General features: G+C 39.4%; 1 protein-coding gene across 1 annotated transcript in view; it reads left to right on the plus strand.

The window, feature by feature from the left end:
* LOC124603708 (rotatin) overlaps nt 1-25,645 on the plus strand; it is a 417,493-nt gene that overhangs the window by 102,511 nt on the left and 289,337 nt on the right. Inside the window, exon 7 of the mRNA XM_047136418.1 lies at nt 588-856. Within this exon, the coding sequence (XP_046992374.1) occupies nt 588-856 (269 nt within the window). The remainder of the gene's footprint in view (nt 1-587; nt 857-25,645) is intronic.

The following is a 25,645-nucleotide window of genomic DNA, read 5'->3' on the forward strand; positions in this document are numbered from 1 at the left end:
ACTTGGCTCCAATCTACCACCAGTAATGGAAGGTGAATCTTTGAGAGCACCAACCACTGGTGCTGGCGAAATGTTAGAAAAATCATTAAACAAATGTCAGCCAAAGATTCTGAGACAAGAGCCAAAAGGCAGTGTGTCAATGTTGCTACACTTTTTACTGTTGACTGGTGTTATTTTGACCAAAAATAATTACAAACTTTGAAATGATTTTATCTAAGTGAAACATAATTTTTTTCTGACAAAACATTCTGTTGTTGTTGTTGTTCCATATAGAAAGCATATACTAGTCACATCCACTCTTTATAGTAATTTCTGTTTGGTATGTATTCCTGAAGCATTGGCTGAACATAATAGTATTGAAGTTGAATGAGCTTTAGTGAGTAGACAATAAAATTGGTCAATAAGACTTGTTGAATGTGTTGTTGTGTAGTTTATTTTTTCATATTTTGTAATTGGTCTGTAGAATAACATGTTTGAAATGACCTGAGTCTTTGTAAATGTGTGTGTTCTTTATAAAAGAAGTTAATATCAGCCAAATCAGAGACAATTTCTCACTAACTCAAGTAATTTGATGAACTTTGTTCCAGAGTAATACTGGAGCCACACCTGAGGGTGAAGAAGATTCTTTATTGGAGCAGCTGCAGCAGCTGAGTGTGCCTCAGTTCTGCACACTAGTACTTCAGGTGGCTCTTCATCTCCCTCCAGCAGCTGAACTCTGTGGCTCTGCTGTTATGCTCCTACGTGAATGTGTTACTCCTCAAAGTTGGAAGAGTCAAGACCCAGCAGCTACTCATTTGAGGCAGGATGTTCATCATTTGCTACACCAGTGTGCAATTTCCCTGCACCGTGTTTCAAAGTGAGTTGTGTGCTAAACTGCAAACTGTTTTGATACCTACATGGTACTTACAGGATCATGTTAAAAGTCTGTTTAAATCTCTGGGTGAAGGAAGAATATGAAAACAATAATTTCTTTTGCTGTGGGAATGTATAAAAAGATGGATTTGTTATGTATCTTTCAAGAGGAATATTAAAGGTATGAATGGGGATGGGATCATCATGACAAAAGGAAGTAGCCAAATGTGTGAAAGACTTTTCACATGGGAATGAAAGGTATTTGCAATTAGTCTGAAAGGAATATTCCAGGCTCTATTAATTATATAGACATATACATACGCTAACAGTACAGCTAGTTGAGAAACGTGTCAAAGAAACTTATCCCATTTTAGAAATAATTGTAGTTGACAACCTACAGTAATGTGAAATAGTAATAGGCGACTTACATACCATTGGTGGAGAGGGTATTGGAAGAACCGTAGTAAATGAACATGGACTTGTTGTAGGAATGAATGAGGTGGACAAATATAAAATTACAAGGAGATAGAATTGCTGGTTGTATTACCTATTCATTTTACAATTGCTGGTGGCAGAATGTGGAACAAAGCTTTGTTTACATACTGATGAGGTGAAGGTGTCCAGCAATACTCAATGATACACGAGTTAGCAAGTGTCTTGGCATTGTACAGTCTTGTTATTATCATAGTGGGTTACTATTACTGTGTATTCTTAGTATCTGCTGAAATGGATAGTATTTGTGCAAATATACATTATTGAAGAGTATGCTTAGATTGAAAAGTCTTGATTAACAACATAATTCAGTTCTGTTGAGAAGAAAAATGTAAAGGTTTGTTAATATCATTAGAAAGAGCTCTGGAGAGAGCAGCAGCTGCAGTAGGAAAGAGTCTAAGGATAGTTAACAACATTGTGAATGACATTAAAAAAGCCAGATGGAGTGTTCAAAAAATTGTGGCACCAAGGAAGAAGAAACTGAGGAAGAAACCAAAGTGTCTCATTGACTTTGATAAGTGTTTACTGAAAAGAAAGTTCTTGAAATATTACAATGTTAAAAGAGAGATACCCATTCTTGGAAAGCTTCACAACTGGGTGGAGGAGGATACAGACATTAATTTCATTGGGAAAAGCATCACTTTTTGAAAAATTTTGAAAGATATAGGGTATTGTTTTAAAAAATATAAAAATAGGCAAACATTTCTGTTTGAGAGGGAGGACATTGTTGTGTGGTATGCATGCTGTCTTGCAAAGAAACCTGTCACATATACTGATGAAACATGGGTGCAAACACACTATACTGTCAGTAAATGTTAGCAGCATAATGGTGTACCATGTTTACGGAAAAATGAAAGTTCTGGAGAGAGCAATAATAGTTGATGTGGGAGGAGAAATGGGGTTGATTGAGGGTGCAGAGTTCATCTGTGATTCAAGATCAACATCGGAAGATTTTCACAACAAAATGAACAGTGAAAATGGTTGCAAGAGCACCAAATATCAAATATTCCAGGTGGTAGTATTGTGGTATTAGACAATGCACCCCACTATTTTGTTCACAAAAATAAGGCGCCTAACACATCGTCTCATAAAGCAGGTACACAATCATAGCTGATTAAGCATCAAATTCCGTTCGGTGCAGATTTAACATGCAACAAGCTCTTGGAAGTTGTGAAATGTTACAAACCTGAGCCATAATGTGCTGTAGATAGTGTTTTAAATGAATCCAGGAAAGGACTTAGTGTTATGCCTTCCACCCTACAACTCTGATCTGAACCGCATTGAACTTATCTGGAATTTAATGAAACAGAAAGTTTCATCAAACAACTTAAAAAAATGATTAAGGCTGCAATTGAGAGCGTTACGAAAGATGACCGGAAGAAGGCTTATGATAAAGTGAAAACTATTATGGAAGAATACTAGCACAGAGACACACTGATGGACAAAGCTACTGAGGGCATAATTATTCAACTTCGACCAGACAGACAGTGGCAGTGGAATTTCATCGCGTGGTTCTGAGGATATAATGGACAAGGCAAATTTAGACCCAATGGAGATAGCTGCTTTCAACATCAGCAATAGCTCTGCCAAGTCAGCAAATGAGGCAGAACTGTGTGCAGAAGAGCTAGGTGTTCAGTCCTTACATATGGATTAAAGGTTGTTGAAAATATTGTATTAACTTATTTTACTAGATCACATTTTTTGTTCCTGTCTCTCTTTTTCCATTTGGAATCCTTGTGTGTGTGATTTTAATTATTTTTATTTATCCATTACAATATTTAGATGTTTGAAACTGCTGATGTATTGATTAGAAAACAGAAGTAGAATAATATGTTTCCACTGAGTGTGCAATGCTCTCAAAAATGTATCTTCTGGTACAAGATTTAAAAATATAGCGATCAAAGTTCATTTCAATAAAGATTTGAATCCACAACCTGTTGCACAATATGCAGATGTGTTGTCCTCTGCACTGCTTCAGCTGATAATATGTGCTCTCTGTTGCAATGGTATTGATTCTTGCAAAGAATTCTGAAACTTTTTCTTTTTTTCCCCCTCATCTATTATTTGCAAACAAGGACCCACTAGGGTGAATCACTGAATCACTCCAGGGTGTGATACATAGGACCCTAACCTACACCACTGTTTCAAAAGTTGATTCCCCCCCCCAACACACTTGGGACTTCTCTTTGCTAGTTATTAGATTGTACAGTAAAATTTCATTTTTATTTCGTATGCTTTCCTGTAGAGTGATGTCTTAACAGCAAATGTATTTTTATCTGCTGCATGCCCAATTCAAATTATTAGATCTAAAAACAAAAGCTTTATTTTAATTTCATATGATTCCCTGTAGAAGAATGTGTTACTAGCAAATGTGTTATGCATTCATTTCAGTTGCTAGATTGTAACACAACAGTCTCCCCCCCCCCCCCCCCCCACCCCCTTTCCATAAAAGACAATATTAAAAGCGAATGTACCATTGTCTCCTAAATGCATACACAGTTCAACCGTAAATCAACAGTTTTATATTATTATTGTTCATTTTGATTGTTTTTCTGTACATGAATGTGTTAACAGAATGTATATTTGTTTTATCTGCTGCATGTATACCAAGTACAGTTTACAAACCACGTTTAATTTTCGTTGAGCACAGTTATGCCATTCGTGTGTCATCCAAAACAACCCATAGCAGCACACATTGACAGTTCATAATGTGCCCAGCTGAAACAGCAATTGTAGACTGAAAGGGGAATATTTACTTTCAAAAATTATTAGTTCCTTCCTTGGGAAGGGGAGCAAATGAAGATAGCTTGGTGGAGGTTAGAAAGGAGTGGCACATTATGAAGACCCTAAGATGAAAGTAGAAAAAGATGAAGGGGCGATTAGTGACCTGCCCCACCTTTCTAACCTTTCCAAACCTGTCCCTCTATTCTCCTTGGGCATGGAGCTAATAGTTCAGAAAGGTAGAAAGGTTTTTGGTACTTTTATAACTGTCTATTAGCAATACTCAGAATTTTGCCTCCTAAAGGTAAATAATTTTGTCTACTTAAGGTACCCCTAGTGCAGACATTAATATTAATCACAATGTCATGATGATGGAAGTCAAAAGAAAAAAGAAAAAGCTGAGAAAAGCACAGAATAGAAAAGGAACCTAAAAAATGTTGAATGGAAGAACATAAAATATAAGCACAGTCTCTGTCGTTAATAATAAACTGTAAGGAGTAGAATTTTCTGTAAGAGTTCTGTAAGTTCTGACTCGATAATAGGGATGTATTTAAGTGCTTGACTGAAACACACTAAAAGAAATAAGTTTTCCAATTAAATATTTGACATTAGTGAATAGCCATGAAGACTTACTGAAAACAGTAATGATCACCATCTCAAAGAAACAAGGAGCTGAGAGATAAAGTGAACAAAGAACAACTATCTGTATCTCACATTCAGCAAAAAATTGTGCTAAATCGAGCAGAAAATTGTGCTAAGAATTTTAAACAAAAGTATTGAGAACAGAATACTTAAGAATGCTGAGGAACAAATTGGATTCAGAAAAAACAAGAGAGACATGAGATTTGATAGCTATGCTGTGGTTCTCAGGAGAAAGACTGTTTGTGAAGGAGATGATCTTACGTTTTTAATTTTTGGGGTCATTGATCTTCTGACTGTTTTATTGCAACCTGACACAACTTCTTCTCTTTTTGCCATCATCTTCATCTCAGAGTAGCACTTACACCCAATATCTTCAGTTATTTATTGGTTATATCTCAATCTCTGTTTTTTTCCCCATAATTTGTGGACTCTACAGCTCTCTCTAGTACCATGGAACTTCTAGTCAGTGTTTTCCATGTATTCATTTTCTCACTGATTCTGCATTGAACCATCTCATTTATTATCTTGTAAGTCCACTTTTTTAATTCTTCTGTAACGCCACACCTCAAACACATCAATTCACGTATTTCCCAAGTTTCCCACAGTATATGATTCTATTTAATACTGTGCAATGTTCTAGACATACAGTCTCAGAAATTTCTCCCTCAAATTAAGGTCTTTGGTACTAGTATACTTCTTTTGACGAGGAATGCTCTCTTGTCTGTGCCAGTCTGCTTCTAATGTTCTGTCTTCTTTGTCTGTCATGCATTATTTTGTTTTCAAGGTAGCAGAATTCCTTCACTTACACTACTTCATGGGCTCCAATATTGATTTTAAGCTATTTTCATCTTCGCTACTCCTCAGTACTTTTGTACTTCCTTAGTTTACTTTCGATTCACAGTCATTGTACTATTCGTCTCATTGAACAGCTATGGTAACTGTTTCTCACTTTCATAGAGGCCAGCAATGTGATCAGCGAACCTTAGTGTTAATCTTATTTAATGCTGAATTTGAATCTCACTTCTGAACCTTCTTTTTAATTCCTCCATTGCTTCTTTGATATACAGGGTTGAAAGCATAGAAGGAAGGCCGTACCCTTCTCTTACATCTTTTCTCAGTCTGAGCAGTAATTTGTCAGTCTTCCTTTCTTATTGTTCCCTTTCAAACATATTGCACCATTTTATGTTGCCAATGCTTTTTATATGTCAACAAATCCTATGAAAGCATCTTGATTTTTCTTAAGTCGTGCATTGATTATCAAGCATAGCATTAGAGCTTCCTCTCTTGTATCTTAGTCTTTCATAAAGGCAAACTGGTTGTCACCTAACATATACTCCATTTTTTCCAATCATCTGTATATTATTCTAATCAGCAACTTCAATGTACAAGCTGTTAACCTGATTATACAGTTGTTGTTGTTGTGGTCTTCAGTCCTGAGACTGGTTTGATGCAACTCTCCATGCTACCCTATCCCGTGCAAGTTTCTTCATCTCCCAGTACCTACTGCAACCTACATCCATCTGAATCTGCTTAGTGTATTCATCTCTAGGTCTCCCTCTACGATTTTTACCCTCCACGCTGCCCTCCAGTGCTAAATTTGTGATCCCTTGATGCCTCAGAACATGTCCTACCAACCGGTCCCTTCTTCTCGTCAAGTTGTGCCACAAACTCCTCTTCTCCCCAATTCTGTTCAATACCTCCTCATTAGTTATGTGATCTACCCATCTAATCTTCAGCATTCTTCTGTAGCACCACATTTCGAAAGCTTCTATTCTCTTCCTGTCCAAACTATTTATCGTCCATGTTTCACTTCCATACATGGCTACACTCCATACAAATACTTTCAGAAACGACTTCCTGACACTTAAATCTATACTCGATGTTAACAAATTTCTCTTCTTCAGAAATGCTTTCCTTGCTATTGCCAGTCTACATTTTATATCTGCTCTACTTCGACCATCATCAGTTATTTTGCTCCCCAAATATCAAAACTCCTTTACTACTGTTGTTGACTGGAATACTCTCTTTCAACTTCTAAAGTTGGCAGGGACTAATACTCACATTTATCTGGCCGTGCTACCTTCTGTGTTGTGTGGATGACATTCTTCCATAAGTCTACTGGTGTATCTCCAGTTTCTGCAATGACTTTAGAAAGTTTGGATGAATGTTATCTTTGCCTTTGCCTTTGCCTTTGCCTTTGCCTTTGCCTTTGCCTTGTTTCAGCACAATCTTTTCAAAGACTGACGAAACTGTGACTCTAACACTGGATCCCTTATGTCTTCCAGATCACCACACATCTCTTCTTCTACCATGTTAGAGAGAGTTTGTCCCATTTGTAGAGATCTTCGGTATATTCTTTCCATTTACTTTCTCTCTCTCTCTCTCTCTCTCTCTCTCTCTCTCTCTCTCTCTCTCTCTCTCTCTCTCTCTCTCGTTTGTCTAAAAATTGCTTTGCTACTCTCAGTGTTTATGTTATTGTCTTTAACTTCTCCAAAAGGTATTTTAACTTTTCTGTATGCTGAATCTGTTGCTTCAAAGCCCATTTCCTTTTCAATTTAGCCATATTTTCCCTGCAGCCATTTTACTTTAGGTCTCCTTTGACTTCAGTAATAAGTGACTTCTGTTGCTGTATCCTTTTTACTTCGTAAACATTTTTGTAATTACTTCTTTTGCTGATCAGTTGCAGTGTTTCTTTTGTGACAAGTTTTCTTCACAATTACCTTTATTGTACCTATATTTGCCTTCTCAGTTTCTGCAATTGCCCTTTTTAAGGGTTTCCATTCCTCCTTAATCGAATTGATAGATCTTCCTGTGTCTCTAGGGCCTCTTCCAAGTGTACCTCCTTGTTATTCTTGAACAATGTATGAATCGCTGTAGTTAAAATATATGGCAGTGCTTAGACTGAAAGGACAAAATTACAGCTTAAAATAATTGGGCAAAAGGTGTAAGACAAGGTTGCAATATTGAAATCAGCCTGAGAAAACCATTAACAAAATATTTCGTATGGAGTTCAATTATACGATGGAAAAATTGTGATCTTCAGGAAGGAAGAGAGAAAAAAGATGCAGGCCTCTGAAATGTGCGTGTGGCATTGAATGGTCAATATGTTGAGAAATAGAGATATGTTAAGAAAATTGGGAAAAGACAGGCAATTTCTGGTAGTAATAAAAACAAGAAAGGAAAATCTTCTTGATTGTACATACCTGTATGGTAAATGGGATAATAAAACAGAAAAGAAAAGTAAAGTGAGGTGCTCAGAAGGTGTGGTTGGATGTCATTGTAACTTTGTACAATTATTCTTCATACAGTTATTCTTCGTACAATTACGAGAGTTGCAATTCTCCGTGATAGGTAGAATGGCCATCAGACTGTATTAGTGTTGCTAGTATTTAATGTTGATACAAGGCCTGCTAAGATATGTAAGGGGTGTGAATTGCATCAGATGTTGCGTGATCAGTGAAGAACACATAGATACTGCTTACTTGTGTGAGGCAACATTATCAGCACTTGATTCAGTTTAATGGGGCTTCATTGTGGGTCTCCCATTTGGCCAGCTGGTTGAATTGTGTACTGCTCAGATTTCCACGGCAAACACACAAAACTAGCTGTAGAAAAAGCAGATGTCAGATTGAATCATTATAATTACTGTTGTTGTTGTTGTTGTTGTTGTTGTGGTCTGCACTCTGGAGACTGGTTGCAGCTGACCATGCTAGTATATCATTTTACCATGACAGTTCCCTCCATTATCAAACTGATTATTCCGTGACGCCTCCAAATATATCCTATTAACTGATTCCTTCTTTTAGTCGAGTTGTGCCATAAATTTTATTTTCTTCACTTGAGATCCTGATTAGTTATTTGAACTACTCATCTAGTCTTCAGCATTCTTGTGTATTACCAAAATTGAAAAACTTCCAGTCTCATCTTATCTGAATAGTTTCTGTTCCACATTATAAAAAGTTAAGCTCCAATTAGTTGTCTTCAGAAAAGACTCAAATACATCAATTTATATTTGATTGTAACAAATTTCTCTCTTTCAGAAATTCATTTCTTGCTCTTCCCAGTCTGTGTTTTGTATCCTGTTTAGTTTGGTCATCATAAGTTATTTTACAGCCCAAATATCAAAACTTCTCATCTACTTTTAGTGTTTCATTTACTAATCTTATTCTGTGAGCATCATCTTATTCAATTTGACTACATTCTATTGCCATTGTTTTACTTTTGTTGAACTTCACCTCTTTTTAAGGCACTAGTCATTCCATTCAACTGCTTTGCCAAGCCCTTTGACAGAATTACAATCATGTAAGTAAATCTTATAATATTTTATTTCTTTTTCCTGAACTTTAATTCCCTTTCCAAATTTATGTCACAGTACTGTACAGAGTGAGTACCATCAGGGGTAAGCTACAATCCTGTCTCACTCCTTTTACAACCTCTGATTCACGTTCACGTCCTTCCAACTCTCTTTAACTGGTGTCTGCTTTCTATACTAGTTTTAAATATCCTTCTTCTCCTTGTACTTTATTATTGTTGTCTTTAGAATTTCAGAGAGTGCAGTCCAATCAAGACCATCCAAAGCTTTCCCTAAACCTACAAATCCTATAAATGTAAGTTTGCATTCCATCAGCCTATCTTCTAAGATAACTCGTGGGATCAGTATTACCATGTGTGTATCTACATTTCTCCAGAACACAATTTGAACTATTCTGAAGTTCTACCATTCTTCTGTAAATAATTCATGACAGTATGTTTTAACCATACCAATTAAGCTGGTGGTTTGGTGATGTTCACACTTGTCAGCCCCTGGCTTTTTGGAATTGGTATTATTACATCCTTCTTGATTTTTGGGGGTATATCATCTGTCTCATTTATCTTGCACCCCAAGTGGAATAGTTTTGTTATCCTCTCCCAAGGATCTCAATAACCACGAGGAAACATCGTCTACTTCAGGGGCCTTATTTTTGTCACCGAAGAGATCTGGACAATAGCAGATAAATAATCTGCACAAATAGTCTGTAAACATATATTTATGAAACTTTGATCAAACCATAAATATAGTCCGATATACTCAGAAATAGACATCAACACTCAGCAACACAGTAGGAATACTACGTAGTCTGTCACTAGCTCATGAAGAACTGTTCTGACTGCCACAGGGCAGTCTTACACCCAGTCTACAGATGTTTGCTTTTATCGGCACCTGGTGGAGGCAGGCTGAGTAGAATACATCATTGGCTACAGTGGCATCCAGTGACTGCTATTGGCATCTATCGAAATTTCTCAGTATGCTACCAACTGTCGCCGGATGGCAACTGCGGTAGTACTGATGGCAATGACACCACACTCATATCCTAACTTCATTAATTTCCTCTTTCCTTTCTAAAATATTGTCTTCAAATTCATTTCCCTTTCCACTTCCACCTTTCGGCATGCCTTTTTTCTTAGTGCTGTTGTGGCATATGCGTTGACATTCATACAAGTGCTGCCCTACTCTCCATAGGTCTCTCTAGTTTTACAGTATGTGGTGTCTATCTTTATTTAGTTTGCTTTCTTCTACAGCATTGCACTTGTTCTCTAGTCATACCTCGACATAGCTGTTTTGCACTTTCTGTCTGTGAAATTCAGTATATCTTGTTCTGTCCAGGGTTTCTGCTGAACCGTGTCTGTCTGCGTATTTGATCCTCTGTTACTTTCACTATTTTGTCTTTCAAAGCTACTGATTCATCTTCTGTTGCATTCCTTTCCATTGTTTCAGTCAGTTGCTTCATACTGCTTCCTTTGAAAGTTTCAGTGACCTCTGGGTTTTTCAACATATCCAGGTTTTATCGCCTTAATTGCCCACCTTTCTGTAGTTTCTTCAGGTTTAAACAGCAGTTCACAATGATTTCATTATGTCAGCCACTGCATCTGCTCCTCAAAATGTGTAGCTGTTTATATTCTGGTTTGGAAATACCTATCATAGAATTATATAATCTTTTTGAAGCCCAACAATGTCTCCGGGTCTCTGCCACGTACAAGGTCTGTTCAAAAAATTCCAGAACTTTGTCCACAGACATTGTAGTTAGGGCAACCACAGCTATGTGTTGTCACCATGGGAGTTAATAACCACTTCAGCTGTATTTAGTCCTATCTTATTAGATCACTACTAGTTTTGTGGCACTAAAAATCATGCCTTTAGGTGAACATCTGTATAACAAAAAATCCAGATGGAGTAATAGCCCTGAGATACAGACTGGTGTGGCAAATTATTAAGATTTAAAAAAAATATATATATATTAAAAACTTTTACATGAGAATATGTTAGTACTGACGTGACTAAAAATTAGAGTGGAAAAGCTCAGATCCCTTTTACCCAACATTTGTTGTCTGTCAGAACAAAACACCACTAAAAGGCTGTATGACATAGAATAAAACACCCAGATTCCAATATAATGGATGGGTCCTAAACAAATTGTACCATAGTGATCCATTGGTAAGGAGAAAATAAATGAAAACTATTAAGACATAATTTTGCACCACAATGAAAAATGAAGAAGTGGTTGCCACAAAATGGATGGATTTTCTACCTGGCCAAAATCATCAAGTAAATAGCTATTGGCGGAAAAGCAGAACCTGAAAACCGCACTTATTGTTTCTCCAATCTATACGGAATTGCAATCAGGGACCATGACCATATGCTCTGTCATACTGACAGCAAGAAAGTCAACAGCTTGCCTGTGGATGGCTTCCAAGTGCACTGCTGATGCTCGGGCTTGAGTGAATGAGTGGCGATCTCTTGGGGGATACACAAATGGTGAATGAGAACAAGGAATATTGGGATAAAAGGTACAAAAACGTTTTCGGAAAACCGTCTATAGAATAACAGTATGATAGTGACAGTTGACATAATTTTCGTTAGTATTGCCCGTAAGTTATGCTAAAGCTAGAGCATAAAAGAGGAACAACACATGCATATATTACGGCAACAAAACAGATTTGCCAGAAGGGTCCACTGAATAAACCTTCAAACTTTATAAAACTTTTATACATTATAATACACTTCACCTCCCCGCCTCTTATGCATCTGCCTTGTTATCTTACAAGGGAAACTCCCCATTGCACCCCCTCACATTTAGTGATAAGAAGGCCCAGTGGAAAGCCTATTAAAAACTCACCGAAGATCAAGCATGAAAACAAGAAGAAGGTGTACTGGACTGCGAAAAAAGAAAGCAAAATAGAAACAGTGAATGGTCCAAGTACAAGAAGTGCAATATATAGCCAGCTGGGAACGGAAATGGCACCGTGGTTAAGTGGTTACAATGTTGCACTGTCAAGCAGTTGGGCCATGTTCAAACCACCTTCATGCCCGTCCCCCCCCCCCCCCCCCCCCTCCCCCCCTCGCTGTTTGCTTTGTTCAAATTTACGTCTGTATCATGGTGTAGTGTCTGTTTACAGCAGCAAGTTGTGAGGTAGGGGCCTATAATGACAGGCAGTTGTTTCTGCACAACTACACTGTTAGCAATGGAATGGAAGTGGCTTTCGAATGGGAACTGCAACTGTTTGATGTCAAGGCGACAAGTCAACTGAATCCTCCACCGGAAAACACACCTGGTTGTTATACGTGGGATTAGTGACAGTAAGTACGTCATACGGTAGGAATCTCTCTTCGACAAACCTAATTTGTATGACTGGTGAGTGCGTGAGAGAGATATGCTTCCTTTCCCAATATGGGTGTTCATGTGAATGTGATCACTTCCAAGGTAATGATGAAAACATAATAGTTTACCTCATAAGCTGCAACAAATGAACGCTACAGTTTCATAATCGCACAGTTTCTCTGTTGGCTGTCAAAACTCATGTTTTCAACATTTTTGAAGTTGCATCCCGTTTTAGAGGTCCTGACTCTTGAACTCCTTTTTTGTAACATAGTTCACACCTGTTTATTTGTTGTTTTAATTTCTGTGAGACATCTGTGTGGTATTCGCCTGATCTCACTATTCATCACATTTACTTGTGGCTGTAACATACTCTTACCACATGACTCATATTCTATAACTGATCTGTAGGATGATAACTGCCAAGACTACAGAAAGAGAACAAACATTTCTGTGACCAGACAGACAGTTCATAATGTTGCAAAAGAAGAAGAAAAATGGCACGAGGCAGTTTTGAACACAGCTAGTCTGCTTGGCAGTCCAACACCATGACACTGTTGCTGTTTCAGGCTGCTCATTATTGCTCTTCTTTTTCTTGGACAGTTCACTGTTCCTATTTTACTTTTTTTTCGCAGTCCAGTACCCCTGCTTTTTGTTCTCTTGCTTGATCTGTGTTCAGTTTTTGATGGGCTATTCACTGGGCCATTTCACCACTAAATCTGAGAGGGATGCGATGGGGAGTAGCCCTTGTTACGTTTTTCATGTCTTCCTTTCAAGTATGTTTTAAATTCTTTATAAATTTTCTTTAGTTTTATCTACTCTTGATAAGCATCAAAATTCACTAGAGCCTTGGATCCTTTTTATCTGTCAAAGTGAGGAATTTTTAAAATAATTTTTATGAAACATAATATTTAGTATTTTAATGTGCTTAAAATTTTTTTTAAGTTTTAAGTTTATTCAGTGAACTCTGCCTGCAGACCTGTTTCATTACCATAATATATGTGTATGATGATCCTCTTTTATGCTCTAGCTTTAGCATAACTTACAGGAGTTATTAATGAAAAATATGTCAACTGTCACTATCATATTGTTATTCTACAGATTGTTTTTCAAAAAAGTTTTTGTACTGTTTGTCTCAATATCCCTTGTTCCCATTCACCATTTGTGTGTCCCCCAAAAGACCACCCATCATTTGATTGAGCCTGCGCACCATCAGTACACATGCGAGCTGTCTGCAGGCGGGCTGTTTATTTTCTTGCCGTCAGTATGACAGAGCATGCGGCCGTGACTCCTGTTTGCAGTTTTGTGTGGATCAGAGAAGCAGTGAGTGCGATTTTCGGGTTCTGCTTCTCTGCCAGTGGCTGTTTGCTTGACAATTTTGTCCAGGTGGAGCATACCACTGTTTTGTGGCAGCCACTTCTGGTTTTTCATTCTGTCCCAAAGTTGGGTCTTAGTGGTTTTCATTTATTTTCTCCTTAACAATGGACCACTATGGCACAATTTGTTTGCAACCCATCCATTGTACTGGAATCTGGCTGTTCTGTTCTGTGACATACCACCCTTCAGTGGCGTTTTGTTTTGATGAACAGCAAATGTTGGGTAAAAAGGTTCCAAGCTTTTCCATTCTAATGTTTTAGTCATGTGAGCACTAACATTTTGATGTTCTCATGTGAAAGGTTTTAGTATTTTAAAAAAAATTTTAAAGTCTTAATAATTTGCCGTACCAGTGTACATTTCAGTGCTGGTATTCCTTCTGGATTTATTGTTATACAGATGTTCACCTGAGGATGTGGCTTTTAGTGCCACAAAACTGGTAGTTACCCAATAATAAAGGATTAAATACAGCTGAAGTGGTTATTAATACCCAAGATTTGTCAACAAAATTTTTCTTTGCTAATCGATTACTTATTGTGAATGGTCTCATTCAAAATATTCTCCTATTCAATTAGTACACTGATCCAAACACCATTTCCATTTCTGGAAGCAGTCTGGGTATGCTTCTTGCCGGATCACACGAAGCACCTTCTGCGAATCTCCTTTTATCTCATTCATCATTTCAAATCTTCGTCCCATGAATGTGGTTTCCAACTTTGGAAATAAAAAAAAAGAGTCCGCAGGGACCAGGTCCAAAGAGTACAAGGACGAGGCAGAACAGTTATTTTGTTTTTTGTGCAGTAGTCGTGCACCAACAGGGATGAATGTGTAGATGCACTATTGTGATGCAAGAGTCACGAATTGTCTCACTGTATTTCAGGCCATTTCCTTCTCACATTTTCTCGCAGGCACTGCAACACATCCCGATAGTGCCATCGATTATCATTTTTTTCTCTGTGGCATGAATTTATGATGAACTAATCCTTCAAAGTCCAAGGAAACTATCAGCATGGCTTTAAGATTTGACTCGACCTTTTGAGCTTTTTTTTGTCTTGAAGAACCTTTCCTGACTCGTTGTGAAGATTGACCTTGTTCTCAACATCATAAACATAGACCCACATGTCATCACCATTTATGATTTTCTCAAGGAACATCTCGTTCTCATTTGCACGATCCAAAAGCTCTTCACACATTGTGAGGTGAACATCTTTCTGGTCTTGACTCGTGAACCATGGGACAAACTTGGCAGTAACATGACATGCTGTGTCAAGATTTCATGACATGATCCAATGTTACATTCTTCTGCACTCTCTCACACAGTCACACAGTTTCATTTACGTTTCTGAAATGAGCGTCATCGGTAGATGTCTATGAATGTCCTGAATGAGGATCATTTTTAACTTCTGTCTGTCAATTTTTAAACCATGTCAACCATTCGTAACATGGATTACAGCGTAAGTACTGATCACCATAGGCTTCCCGCATCATTTAGTGTGTCTCTGTAAAGCTTTTCTTGAGTTTCATGCAAAATTTAATGCAGACACATTGCTCCTCTGACTCTGCCATCTTGAAATTTGCATACCATGTGACACAACATTCTACTCAATACAGCACTGAGCAATAACTAACGGACATATGACAATGAAACTCCCAGCAGTTATACATTAAACTCAGGCATGTGCAGGGATACCATCCGCATATTGCTCCAACACCCCATTGGCGCAAAATTATGAATGTTCTGGAATTTTTGAACAGACCTCATATACAAATTTGTTTCATGATTCTTAAATGTATTGCTGGCAATGATTAAGTTATGCACAGTGCAAAATTCTACCAGTCGACTTCCCCTGTCATCTCATTTTCCCCAGTCTGTGTTATCCAACTCCCCCCCCCCCCCCCCCCCCCTCTCTCTCTCTCTTACTCTCTCTTGTATTGAATTTCAGTGCCCCATCACAATTAAATTTTTGCCTCCCTTAACTATCTGGATAATTTATTTTTTCCTCATTGTTCATTTGTTCAATCTCTTTATCAGCTAGAGAGCTGTTAGGCTTATAAATGTGTACTACTGTAGCAGGTAATGACGTCTCTCCTGGCTAAGATACAGCATTCATTATGATGTTCACCTGCATTCCTATTTTCATATACAGTATTAGATATACTTCTGCATCACCTTTATTTGATTTTGTATTTATATTCTACACTCATCTGATCACAAGTCCAATTCTTCCTGCCATCACACTTCCCTAATTTCCACTATAAATTCTCTAATCTGTGTGCCTGTTTAAGGAATCTTAAAACTGCATGAGGCAACCTGTAGAAACCCACTGTTGGTTTTTCCAAATGACAACGTCCTACAGACATGGTGAGGCCACGACATTGGGATCACAGATTTACTTCAAACTTCGTACACTTTTATTAAGCCATAAAAACAAACACTTTTATTAGGCCATAAAAACAACATGATATGCAAGTAGTAAGGTGAACTACTCCGGCAATTGCAAAAAAATCACAAGAGAAGTTTTATGCGTGTATTACATAACTAATGTATCTGTGCATTGGTGGTGCATGTTAGAGTTCATCGTGCTGAAGTGGTCAACATTCGAGCTTCATAAGCCGAGCATGTATGAGGCGACGGTTTGAATCCCACCTAAACTTAATTTTAATCTATATTTTTCTTCATTACTGCCGGACATTAGTGTTCAAGGTGGTCAAGCAGTTAGCGTTCGAGCTTCATTAGATGAATGTGTACAAGCTGATGGTTTGAGTCCCGACTCCCACTCAAACCTTAATTTTTGTAGTATGGGTGTAAATGCTGTCACATGCAAAAAATTTGCACGTACACTATTCGTTCTCGCTACATCAGTAATATCTCACCGCCACACAGGTTAACTGCAAATGGGACCTGCTTCTGTTTCTGCAACTCGAAGTGTTGAGGTGCAAAATAGTTCTGGGCACCTTACCAGATTGTATGTATAAGGGATTTTGCAAATCACAACAGGCATATATTTTCAGGAAAACTCTATGCATTTCTTCATTTACTTGTCAATAGTTATAAATATGTTTGTTCTAATAATTAAATTTAATTAAAAATAATAAGTAGTCAAATAACATGACATTCACTAGAACTTCATGCACATTCCTGTGTTTTATTAAAATTATATCACCTCTCAAATGTCATATAAATTAAATAATGTGACCAGTGTTAAAAAACATATAGATTAAAAATTAAGTTTAGATGAGGAGTTGAACTGTTGCCTCATACACTCACAGCTTACAAAGCTGGAATGCTAACCACTTGACCACCATGAACTCTAACATGCACCATCTATGCCCAGATACATCCATTACATAATGGACACGTAGAGCTTCTCTTGCGATTTTCTCGGAATTGCCAGAGCAGTGCACCTTACTATAGTTCAATTCTTTTATCTTGGCGGCTCGCGCATGCCCGCCCAGACGCTGGAGATTGCTGCGTTGCCAGTTGCACACGAGGCACGCGCCAATAGGAGCAGCGCCATAGTATAGCATAGTTTGCAAGCTTACGTGTAGAGGGGAGCGCGCAGTTCATGAAGTAAAGCCACCACGGCCGCATTAACCCTTTCGCTGCTACAAAGACGTGCTCCCTGCATTCCGCGCTGTGGGCGATTTTGTCACTGCACTGCTCGCCTGTGCAGACACATTGTGTTCCGACTGCTTTGACACTCTTTATCATTCGATTCCACAAAAACTATTTGGCTCAAAAATTAGATTTTTACCTATCTTCTTGACTGATACCTTCCCCCCATAGATGACTTAATTTTGTTTCGATGTTCAACGCAGTTATTATGCAGCATTAAATATAGTAAACCTTTGCACGAAATTTTGAAGAGTTTGCAGAGGTAAAAGTCCATAGAGTATACTTTCCGTATGGTCGATTTTAGTTGCCACAATGTTGAGAATGAAATGTGGACAAGATACCTATATATTTCATTTAATTTAAGTACCACATAAATGTCGTATGTAATACTGAGAAATATTCCACCTTTCGCGACTGTAACAAAAGTTTTACTTACACTGGGCACGTTTGGCTTTATTTTAAAGCACTTCAATCAATCAAAAGGAAGTAGACAAAATACATTAAACAAAGCTGTGGACTTACAAAAACATTAGGACTTGAATACACCGTCTGTCAGTGAAGTGCTCAGAGCTATGTCAAATATAATTTTGTGTGTGGCACACACAAACAGCATTTATTTGCTAAAACACTGATGACCCAACACAAACGATGAATATTGTGCTACCGCAGCACAAAACTACGAAATGTTACTTGGCAATGGAGGACACAAAATACAGTCCTCTTATGATGCTTCAAAAGAGAGAAACGCGTCTGGTCTAAATAAGTCGCTTATTACAGTTGCAGAAGAGGGATATATTTCAGTACCATTGGTAAAACTGCGACTGTGGAACAAAAATAAGAAATAGAACATGAATACCATTGTGTATGTGCCATACCTTTCACCGATGGAAGTGCTTTAAAATTAAGCCAAACGCGCCGTGTGTATATAAAACTTTTATTACAGTCGCGAAAGACGGGATATTTCTCAGTATTACATATGACACCTATGTGGTTCTTAAATTAAATGAGATATTGTTATACAGTAAATATTATATGAAATTTAGGTATCTTGTCCACATTTCATTCTCAACATTGTGGCAACTAAAATCGACCATACGGAAAGTATACGCTATGGACTTTTACCTCTGCAAACTCTTCAAAATTTCGTGCAATGGTTTACTACATTTAATGCTGCACATCAAAACAAAATTAAGTCATTTATGGGGGGAAGGTATCAGGCAAGAAGACGTGTAAAAATCAAATTTTTTGGCCAAATAGTTTTTGTGAAATCGAATGATAAGTGTGTCAATGCAGTGGGAACACCATGTGTCTGCACAGGCGAGAAGTGCAGTGATGACAAAATCGCGCACAGCGCGGAATGCGGGGAGCACGTGTCTGCAGCAGCGAAAAAGTTAATGAAGAGGCAAAGCACTAGAAATTTCATTCAAACGAATAATATTCGTGAAGTAAGGCACTCCAATATTGTTTTTAAATAAAGAAAATATTAAGCACCGCACAAGGTTTGAACTCATAACCTTTCACTTGGCAGCCCAACACCTTAACCGTTCTGCTACCTCACCTCATTGAAAAGTGTAACTCTATAAGGACTCTAAGACCTCACGCAACTACTTATAAACACTGTTGGTATGACTATGAATTACTCACGTTTCATAGAAGTACAATAGGAAATAAACAATTACCGCTGTTCTTTATTGCGAAAAAGCAGTTCGTGAGATTGAAACAAACATCTTTCCTTGCTATCGCCTGAATTAGGAGTCTTATTGCTTGTTTGGTTTAATTAATTAATAGAATATGAAGCAATTGGTATAAAGAATGCTTTTTCCAAGCTTTCTGTAAAAGAAAGTCTGCTATCAAGACATTGCTTTTGTTCTATTACTTTATTTATAACTGAACGTTTCTAAAACTGAAGACACTCGTCCGTGCTCTGCACTGCTGTCGAGATCTGGCAACGTCGTTCTCTGTTCATTGACTGACTGTGTTTTGTGATGTCAGATGCGCAGAACGAACCTAAACTCGGCCGCCAAGATATATGACGCGCACTTTACCTGCACATTGTGTTATTTTATTGGCCTACCAAAGGTGTATAAAGTTTGAAGTAAACATATGACCCCAACATCGTGGCCTTCCCTTGTGAGTAGGCTCTGCGCGGAGAACTGAATGAGGGACTGTTCGACTTCTGGGATATTTTACTCAACAAGATGCCATCATCATTGTGCTGCACAGTAGTTTCATGTTCTTGAGAAAAGTAACAGCTGTTAGTTTGCTTCGTTCTTTCAGTCATTTACTGTATGAATTTAGCAAAACCATGTTGGCTAACGTTAAATGGCAAAATCAGTCAATCATCCAATGCAACAATTAATGAAAAGTGTGCTGCCCCTCTTCAGGAACCACAGGTTTCTCTTTCTTTCTTTTTTTTTCTCTCCAGTCCACAGATACCCTTCTCTTGTTGTTTAACCTCTGTTATGGCCATCTCTTTGGTTGAGGCACACAAGCCATCCTACTTTCGCAAATTCCATGGTTTATGGTAAAGGGTATGGGGTGGAGAGAACGAATAATCATAAGGAAAATAGAAAACAAAATGTGATTTCCTGGATGGAATGATATGTAAAGTAAGAGAAAGACAACTGCTCACCTATAATGGCACATAGACAAAAGTAACAGAAAACAGGATTCAAATATCTTTTGAGCTTTTCCTCCTTTTCTAGCAAAACACACACACACACACACACACACACACACACACACACACACACACACACACACTCCTGTGGCAACACTGATTACCAATTTTTGAGAGCTGATGGAGGTGGGGAGAGAGTATGGAAGAAAACAAGAGGCACAGAGGTAGATCTTTCCACAGATGACTCAGTGGCTGCACAACAAGATGAAAGGAACTCAGAGGATATAGGATATAAGAGATTAGAGAGGGAGAAGGAAAGGTGGAAAGAAGAGGAACATGGAGATGGAGGGGGGGGGGGGGGGGGGGAGAGAAAGGGAAAAGGATGGAGAAGGGTGAATGACACACACACACACACACACACACACACACACACACACACACACACAGACAGAAAGAGAGAGATTCCACAAATGAGGGAGTGATTTGTGTGTGTGTGTGTGGGGAGGGGGGGCGGGGGGAGATAGGTGGTAGAAGGCAGAATACAAAATGGACAACGAAGGAGTGGAGTGGTGTGGACAGGAGGACAGAGAGAAGGGGAAAAGTGTTGTGGGTGATGGGTGCGTTAGTGTATGGGACAGATCTTGCACCTGGACTAACTACAATGGAATGAACCATGGGGTGTAGCACTGAAAGAGCTACGGTTTTCCATGCCAAGAGACCAGATCATGACAGTAGTTGGGAGGTGTTGGTCAACAAAGGCAGAGGTTCATTACTGTGGAATGATGACGAGTAGGGAGGGCTATAGGTTTGGGTTTATGGAGTTTGAAGAGTAGGCAAAATGTAGCAGTGCAGGTGGTGCAAGGGGGCAGATGGATTCAGATGCTAGATTTTGGAATGGACCTAAGGCCTTGACAAACGGCTGAAAGTCATGACTTCTGGGATGGGATCATGATTATAAACCAACGGCTTTCCCGCAGTGGTAACACTGGTTCCCATCAGATCACCGAAGTTAAGTGTTGTCTGACTGGACTAGCACTTGGATGGGTGACCATCCGATCTACCAAGCACTGTTGGCAAGTGGGGTGCTCTCAGCCCTTTGAGGCAAGCTGAGGAGCTGCTTGATTGAGAAGTAGCAGCTTCAGTCTCGTAAACTGACATACGGCCAGGAGAGCTAACCACATGCTCTTCCATATCTGCATCCAGCGATGCCTGTGGGCTGAGGATGACATGGCAGCCAGTCAGTACCGTTAGGCCTTCCAAGGCCTGTTTGGACGGAATTTAGTTTAGTTTAGTATCATGATTATAAGGTTTGTACGCAAGTCCTTTACGAGTCCAGCAAGGTTACACTTCGCTTTTGGGCTAAAGATGAGGCCTTTAGAAACAGAAATCTTCACAACAGTGTTACAGGATGTGTGTTCAGGAGCAGTGTGTTTCGTGCAGGGTGGAGGAAGATTTTGGGGATGTGGATTGCAGAGTAGATCACTAGAGCATGGTGAGGGAGCTACGAGGGGTTGACGGGGTGGTTAAATCAGAGTTCTAGGCCCTTTCTTGGGTATAGGCAGTCCCTCGTGGGCATAGAACAGGAGAAGCTGAGATAACTTCCTCAGATGGTGCTATGAATGCAGTTCCAGGTGTTGTCGGGAAAGAGTTTTTGTTGCAGTGATAGCATTCAGAAAGTAACAGAGTAAAAAGATTTTACAAAAGGTTGTCCGGTATGGTTTGAGCCTGGACTGTATGATTATGGAGGACCAGACTGGTGATGGTGAGGGTCTGGTGGAATTGGAGGTGGTGAAGGTTCTTGTGGTAGGATAGGTGACAACCCAAGATGATGCTTTTAATGGCAAGCTCATTAGGTGGGATGCCATTGCTAGACAAGTTTCAGAAAGAGCATGTGTGATTGGAGTTATGCTAGGGCAAAGGAGAGTTTTCAGAATTGGCAGAGGTAGAATGAGTAGTTAACTGTTTATTCAGTCACTTCTTTTTTCTCCCAAACATCCAGTCTGAATCCATCCTCATTCAGCCTCTGCCAGTTTTGAAAACTCTCATTTGTCGTAGCAAAGCTCCAGTCGCACATACTTTTTTTGAAATCTTGTGTGCACATAGTATCCCACCTAATAGGCTTACCATTAAAATTGACATCTCTAATTGACAACCATTTTACCTCAAGAAGCTTCAATTTACCAAATCCATCAGTCCCTCACTCTCACCAGCATGGTCCTTCATAGTCATAAAATCCAAGCTCAAAGCACTCTCTCTATTCACTACTCCTTTTGCAAGATCCTTTTACTCTGTGATTACAACTTCCTGAATCCAATTACTGCAGTACAAACTGCAGTCAACAGTTGGAACAGTGTTTCTACCAGTACCTGAGGAAGCTGTCTGAGTTACTCCTGCCTTATGCCTGTATGACATTACCTATAACCAAGAAAGAGCCCACTGCTCTGATACTGCCTCCCCATCAACCCCTTGTAGCTCCTCAACCATGCTCTGCTGACTTACTCCGCCTTCTACACCCCCAAAAAGCTTGCTCCACCCTCCATGAAACACACTGCCCCTGAACACTCATCGCATAACAATGTTGTCAACATTTCTGCCAAAACTCTGGCCACTGTGGAAGCCGCAGTACTTTCTAAAGACCTCATCTTTAGCTCAAAGATTTTTACTCATTATTGTCTGTGGAAATATTTCTTTGCTTGCACTCCACAGACAACAGCCAACCGAAACCACAAGTAGAACTTCATTTAAAACTGCTCCAACCTCCCTCCAATTGTAATCCTCCTCCCCTTCCACCCAATCATCCCACGTCAATCTTGCAGGGATTCAACATCACTCCTATGGACAGACTATCTATAACATGAAAACCAACCCATATCTTTGCGTCTTTCCCACAGACAAAGACATGGCCATGAATTATAGTGACTATGTGGCTGAAGCAACTTTCTGACACCTCTGCATAGAGACTGTATGAATGTGATCCAATACCAAAAGTCTGTCTCAGCCCCCAGCAGCTCCTCAAGACCTTAGGTCCACCCCAAAACCTGGCACCAGAATCCATTTACTTCCTCACACCAACAGTTCCCTGCATTGTGACCTTTCACTTACTTCCCAAAATCCATGCACTCAACCCCATAGGCCTCCCTATTGTTCATCCCATTGTGGCCAAGTACAATGCTCCCACAGAAAAAAGTCAGATGGAAAAACGGAATTGCAATGGACATGCAGTGTTGTTCGCACACTTGTGCCATTCTTTGATTAATTTCTGTTCTCTGCACTCCTTCCATCAGAAAATGCACTCCATCCTTTTGCCCTTCTTTTGAAGTCCAATAGATGGTTGACATACGTGCAGTTTTGGTCTGTCGTCACATGGGTGTGTGCACTTGTTCATGTAGTGACAAGTTTAAGGTCTCAGCTCTCTTATCGGGTCCATGCCTTCTTCCATATGTAATGACAGTATGCTTGTTTCCGTAGGTTATTTTGCTTCCTCCATCTTGGAAAATTAGAGATAATATGGTGGCTTAGCAACAGTTGTCCTCCATATACACACAGGTTTGCCACAAAATCTGGAAATCAGGGAATGTCAAATGTATCGGGGAAATATCAGCAAAATTTGAAACAAAAACAGTGGTAAAATCTCATTGTCTCATTTCATGAATACAGTGTCTGTGACAAGTGAATAGCTGGGCACATAATTGGACTTCCACGGCGGGCCAAAACCGCAAGCCATTTCTGTAGGTATCTCTTAACAGATCGGGCCTGGCGATCTGAAGCCCATTATTTTCCACTAATGTGTAAGCCCTGTCCATCACATCTAGTCTCACCGATCTGCCTGCAGTCAGAGTCCGTTTTTGTGTGGCATAATGTGGCAGATTTTTGTGGTTTATCCAAGGACCCAGGACTGGTGCTCCTCGGCAGGCCAGAGGCCACAGGCAATGGATTTCAGGAATTGTGACTGTCTCACCACACGTACAATGTACAGTGCAATGTTTTATTGACTTTTATTTATTCTAGGAAATTTTGGCACTTTAAAAATAATTTCTATTTGAGAAAGTATGGACGATAAGAAGCAGAAAATTGTGGCAGTCACTGGCAATTTGTACATGATGTACTCATATATTTCTCGAAAGAAAAATCATACACTACCTGTAATATAGTAGACATAACACAGTGACTAATAACTGACAATAATGAACATAGTAGAACCAACATTTTATTGGTGGTCACCCATAGTGTTGGTTTACACAACTCTTCCCTGTCTTATACACTTCTTTCAAGAGGCTTACTTTTTTCTGAGGTTATTTCTGAAATCAGTGAAGGTATTTTAAATCTGCCTTGCACCTCCAAGGAAATGTGTATTTTTGTCACAAATGTGTTTCATTTTATTGAAATAAAATAGCAAGAGTGGTCTCAGTGGGACACACTTACCATTTGCCTTGCTTTCTCCATTTGAAAACAGTTCATTACAAAAGATGTTGATGTCAGTACTTAAGATATGTGCTCACACGGAGGAGAAATCTACTACAGGGCCTCAGCCTTTGCAGCATCTTTTCCCTTCCGTGCTGCATGTCTATCCTCTTGCTGTTCTTTTTCCCCTCCCTTGGGGAACATGTCTGGGGTGTTTTTAGGTATGTTTTGCACCATCCGTAGCTGACATAAAAACAGTCTTACCACTGTTTTTCATTCCTTTTTCATTTTTTCATTCACCTTCTCGTATCCTTCCTCTGCTTCAGCATTTGAGGCTCCTCATTTTTCGTCTTCCTTCCTGTGCACACCTGAAGGCAGCCCCATGTGTCTGACGTATAACAGGTGACTGGGTAACATGTAATTCCCAGCCCCGGGTCAACAGGTAGGGTTCGCACATACCCCCTGCTACAGAGCAGGCCCAGAGAGGGGGGTGATTCCCTGAGCTGCTACCTTCCCAAATTGCCAATTGGTCCCTCTGTCAGGTGTTTGTGAGGTGTGACCTGAGGTGTGAACAGTTACCTGAGGCGGGTGCACCCCCTTAGGAAGGGGGACCCCAGTTGAAATGAGTGTGCCATTGGACCTGCTGGCAATCAAGGGGGATGTTCTCGCAATGAGCCAATTATCTTCACAATCGACATCTACAAATTATAAATAGAATGAGGCTAATGATTTAAAGACCTTCTCAGCTGCACCTCAGTTCCTCATGGTTTCGTTTATTGAAGACGGTCAGTCCTTCACAATGGTAAATCTGTTTATTATTCAGAAAGGTTTTGATGCAGTTGGCAGCCCTATGAAATCCTGCTCTTGTTTATGGAATGACCCATTGCTTTTGGAGACTAATTCTGGCTCTCAAGCACAACTGCTGCCACTTCACTTCTACACGGCTATACTGTTTGCGTCAAGGCCCATCAAACACTGAATTCTTCCTGTGGTGTTATTTACACTAGGCTGCTCGATGGTCTGACCTAGGCCGAAATCCAAACGTACCTCTCTGATCAGAATGTCATCGCCGTCCATAGGGTGATGAAAAAGGTAGATGCCTCTTTAGTGCCCACACACACTCTTTTTCTCACCTTTGATAGAGTGTTGCTTCCATCCAAGATCAAAGCAGGCTATGAGGTCTCACAGTCTAACCGTACAGTCCAAACCTGATGCGCTATTACCAGTTTCATCATTTCAACAGCACACGAATGTCTTGTCAACACCTGGCCAAATATGTAACCTGTGGTAGGG

The sequence above is a fragment of the Schistocerca americana genome, chromosome 1 (genome assembly GCF_021461395.2).
Source record: "Schistocerca americana isolate TAMUIC-IGC-003095 chromosome 1, iqSchAmer2.1, whole genome shotgun sequence".
Classification (NCBI taxonomy): Eukaryota; Metazoa; Arthropoda; class Insecta; order Orthoptera; family Acrididae; genus Schistocerca; species Schistocerca americana.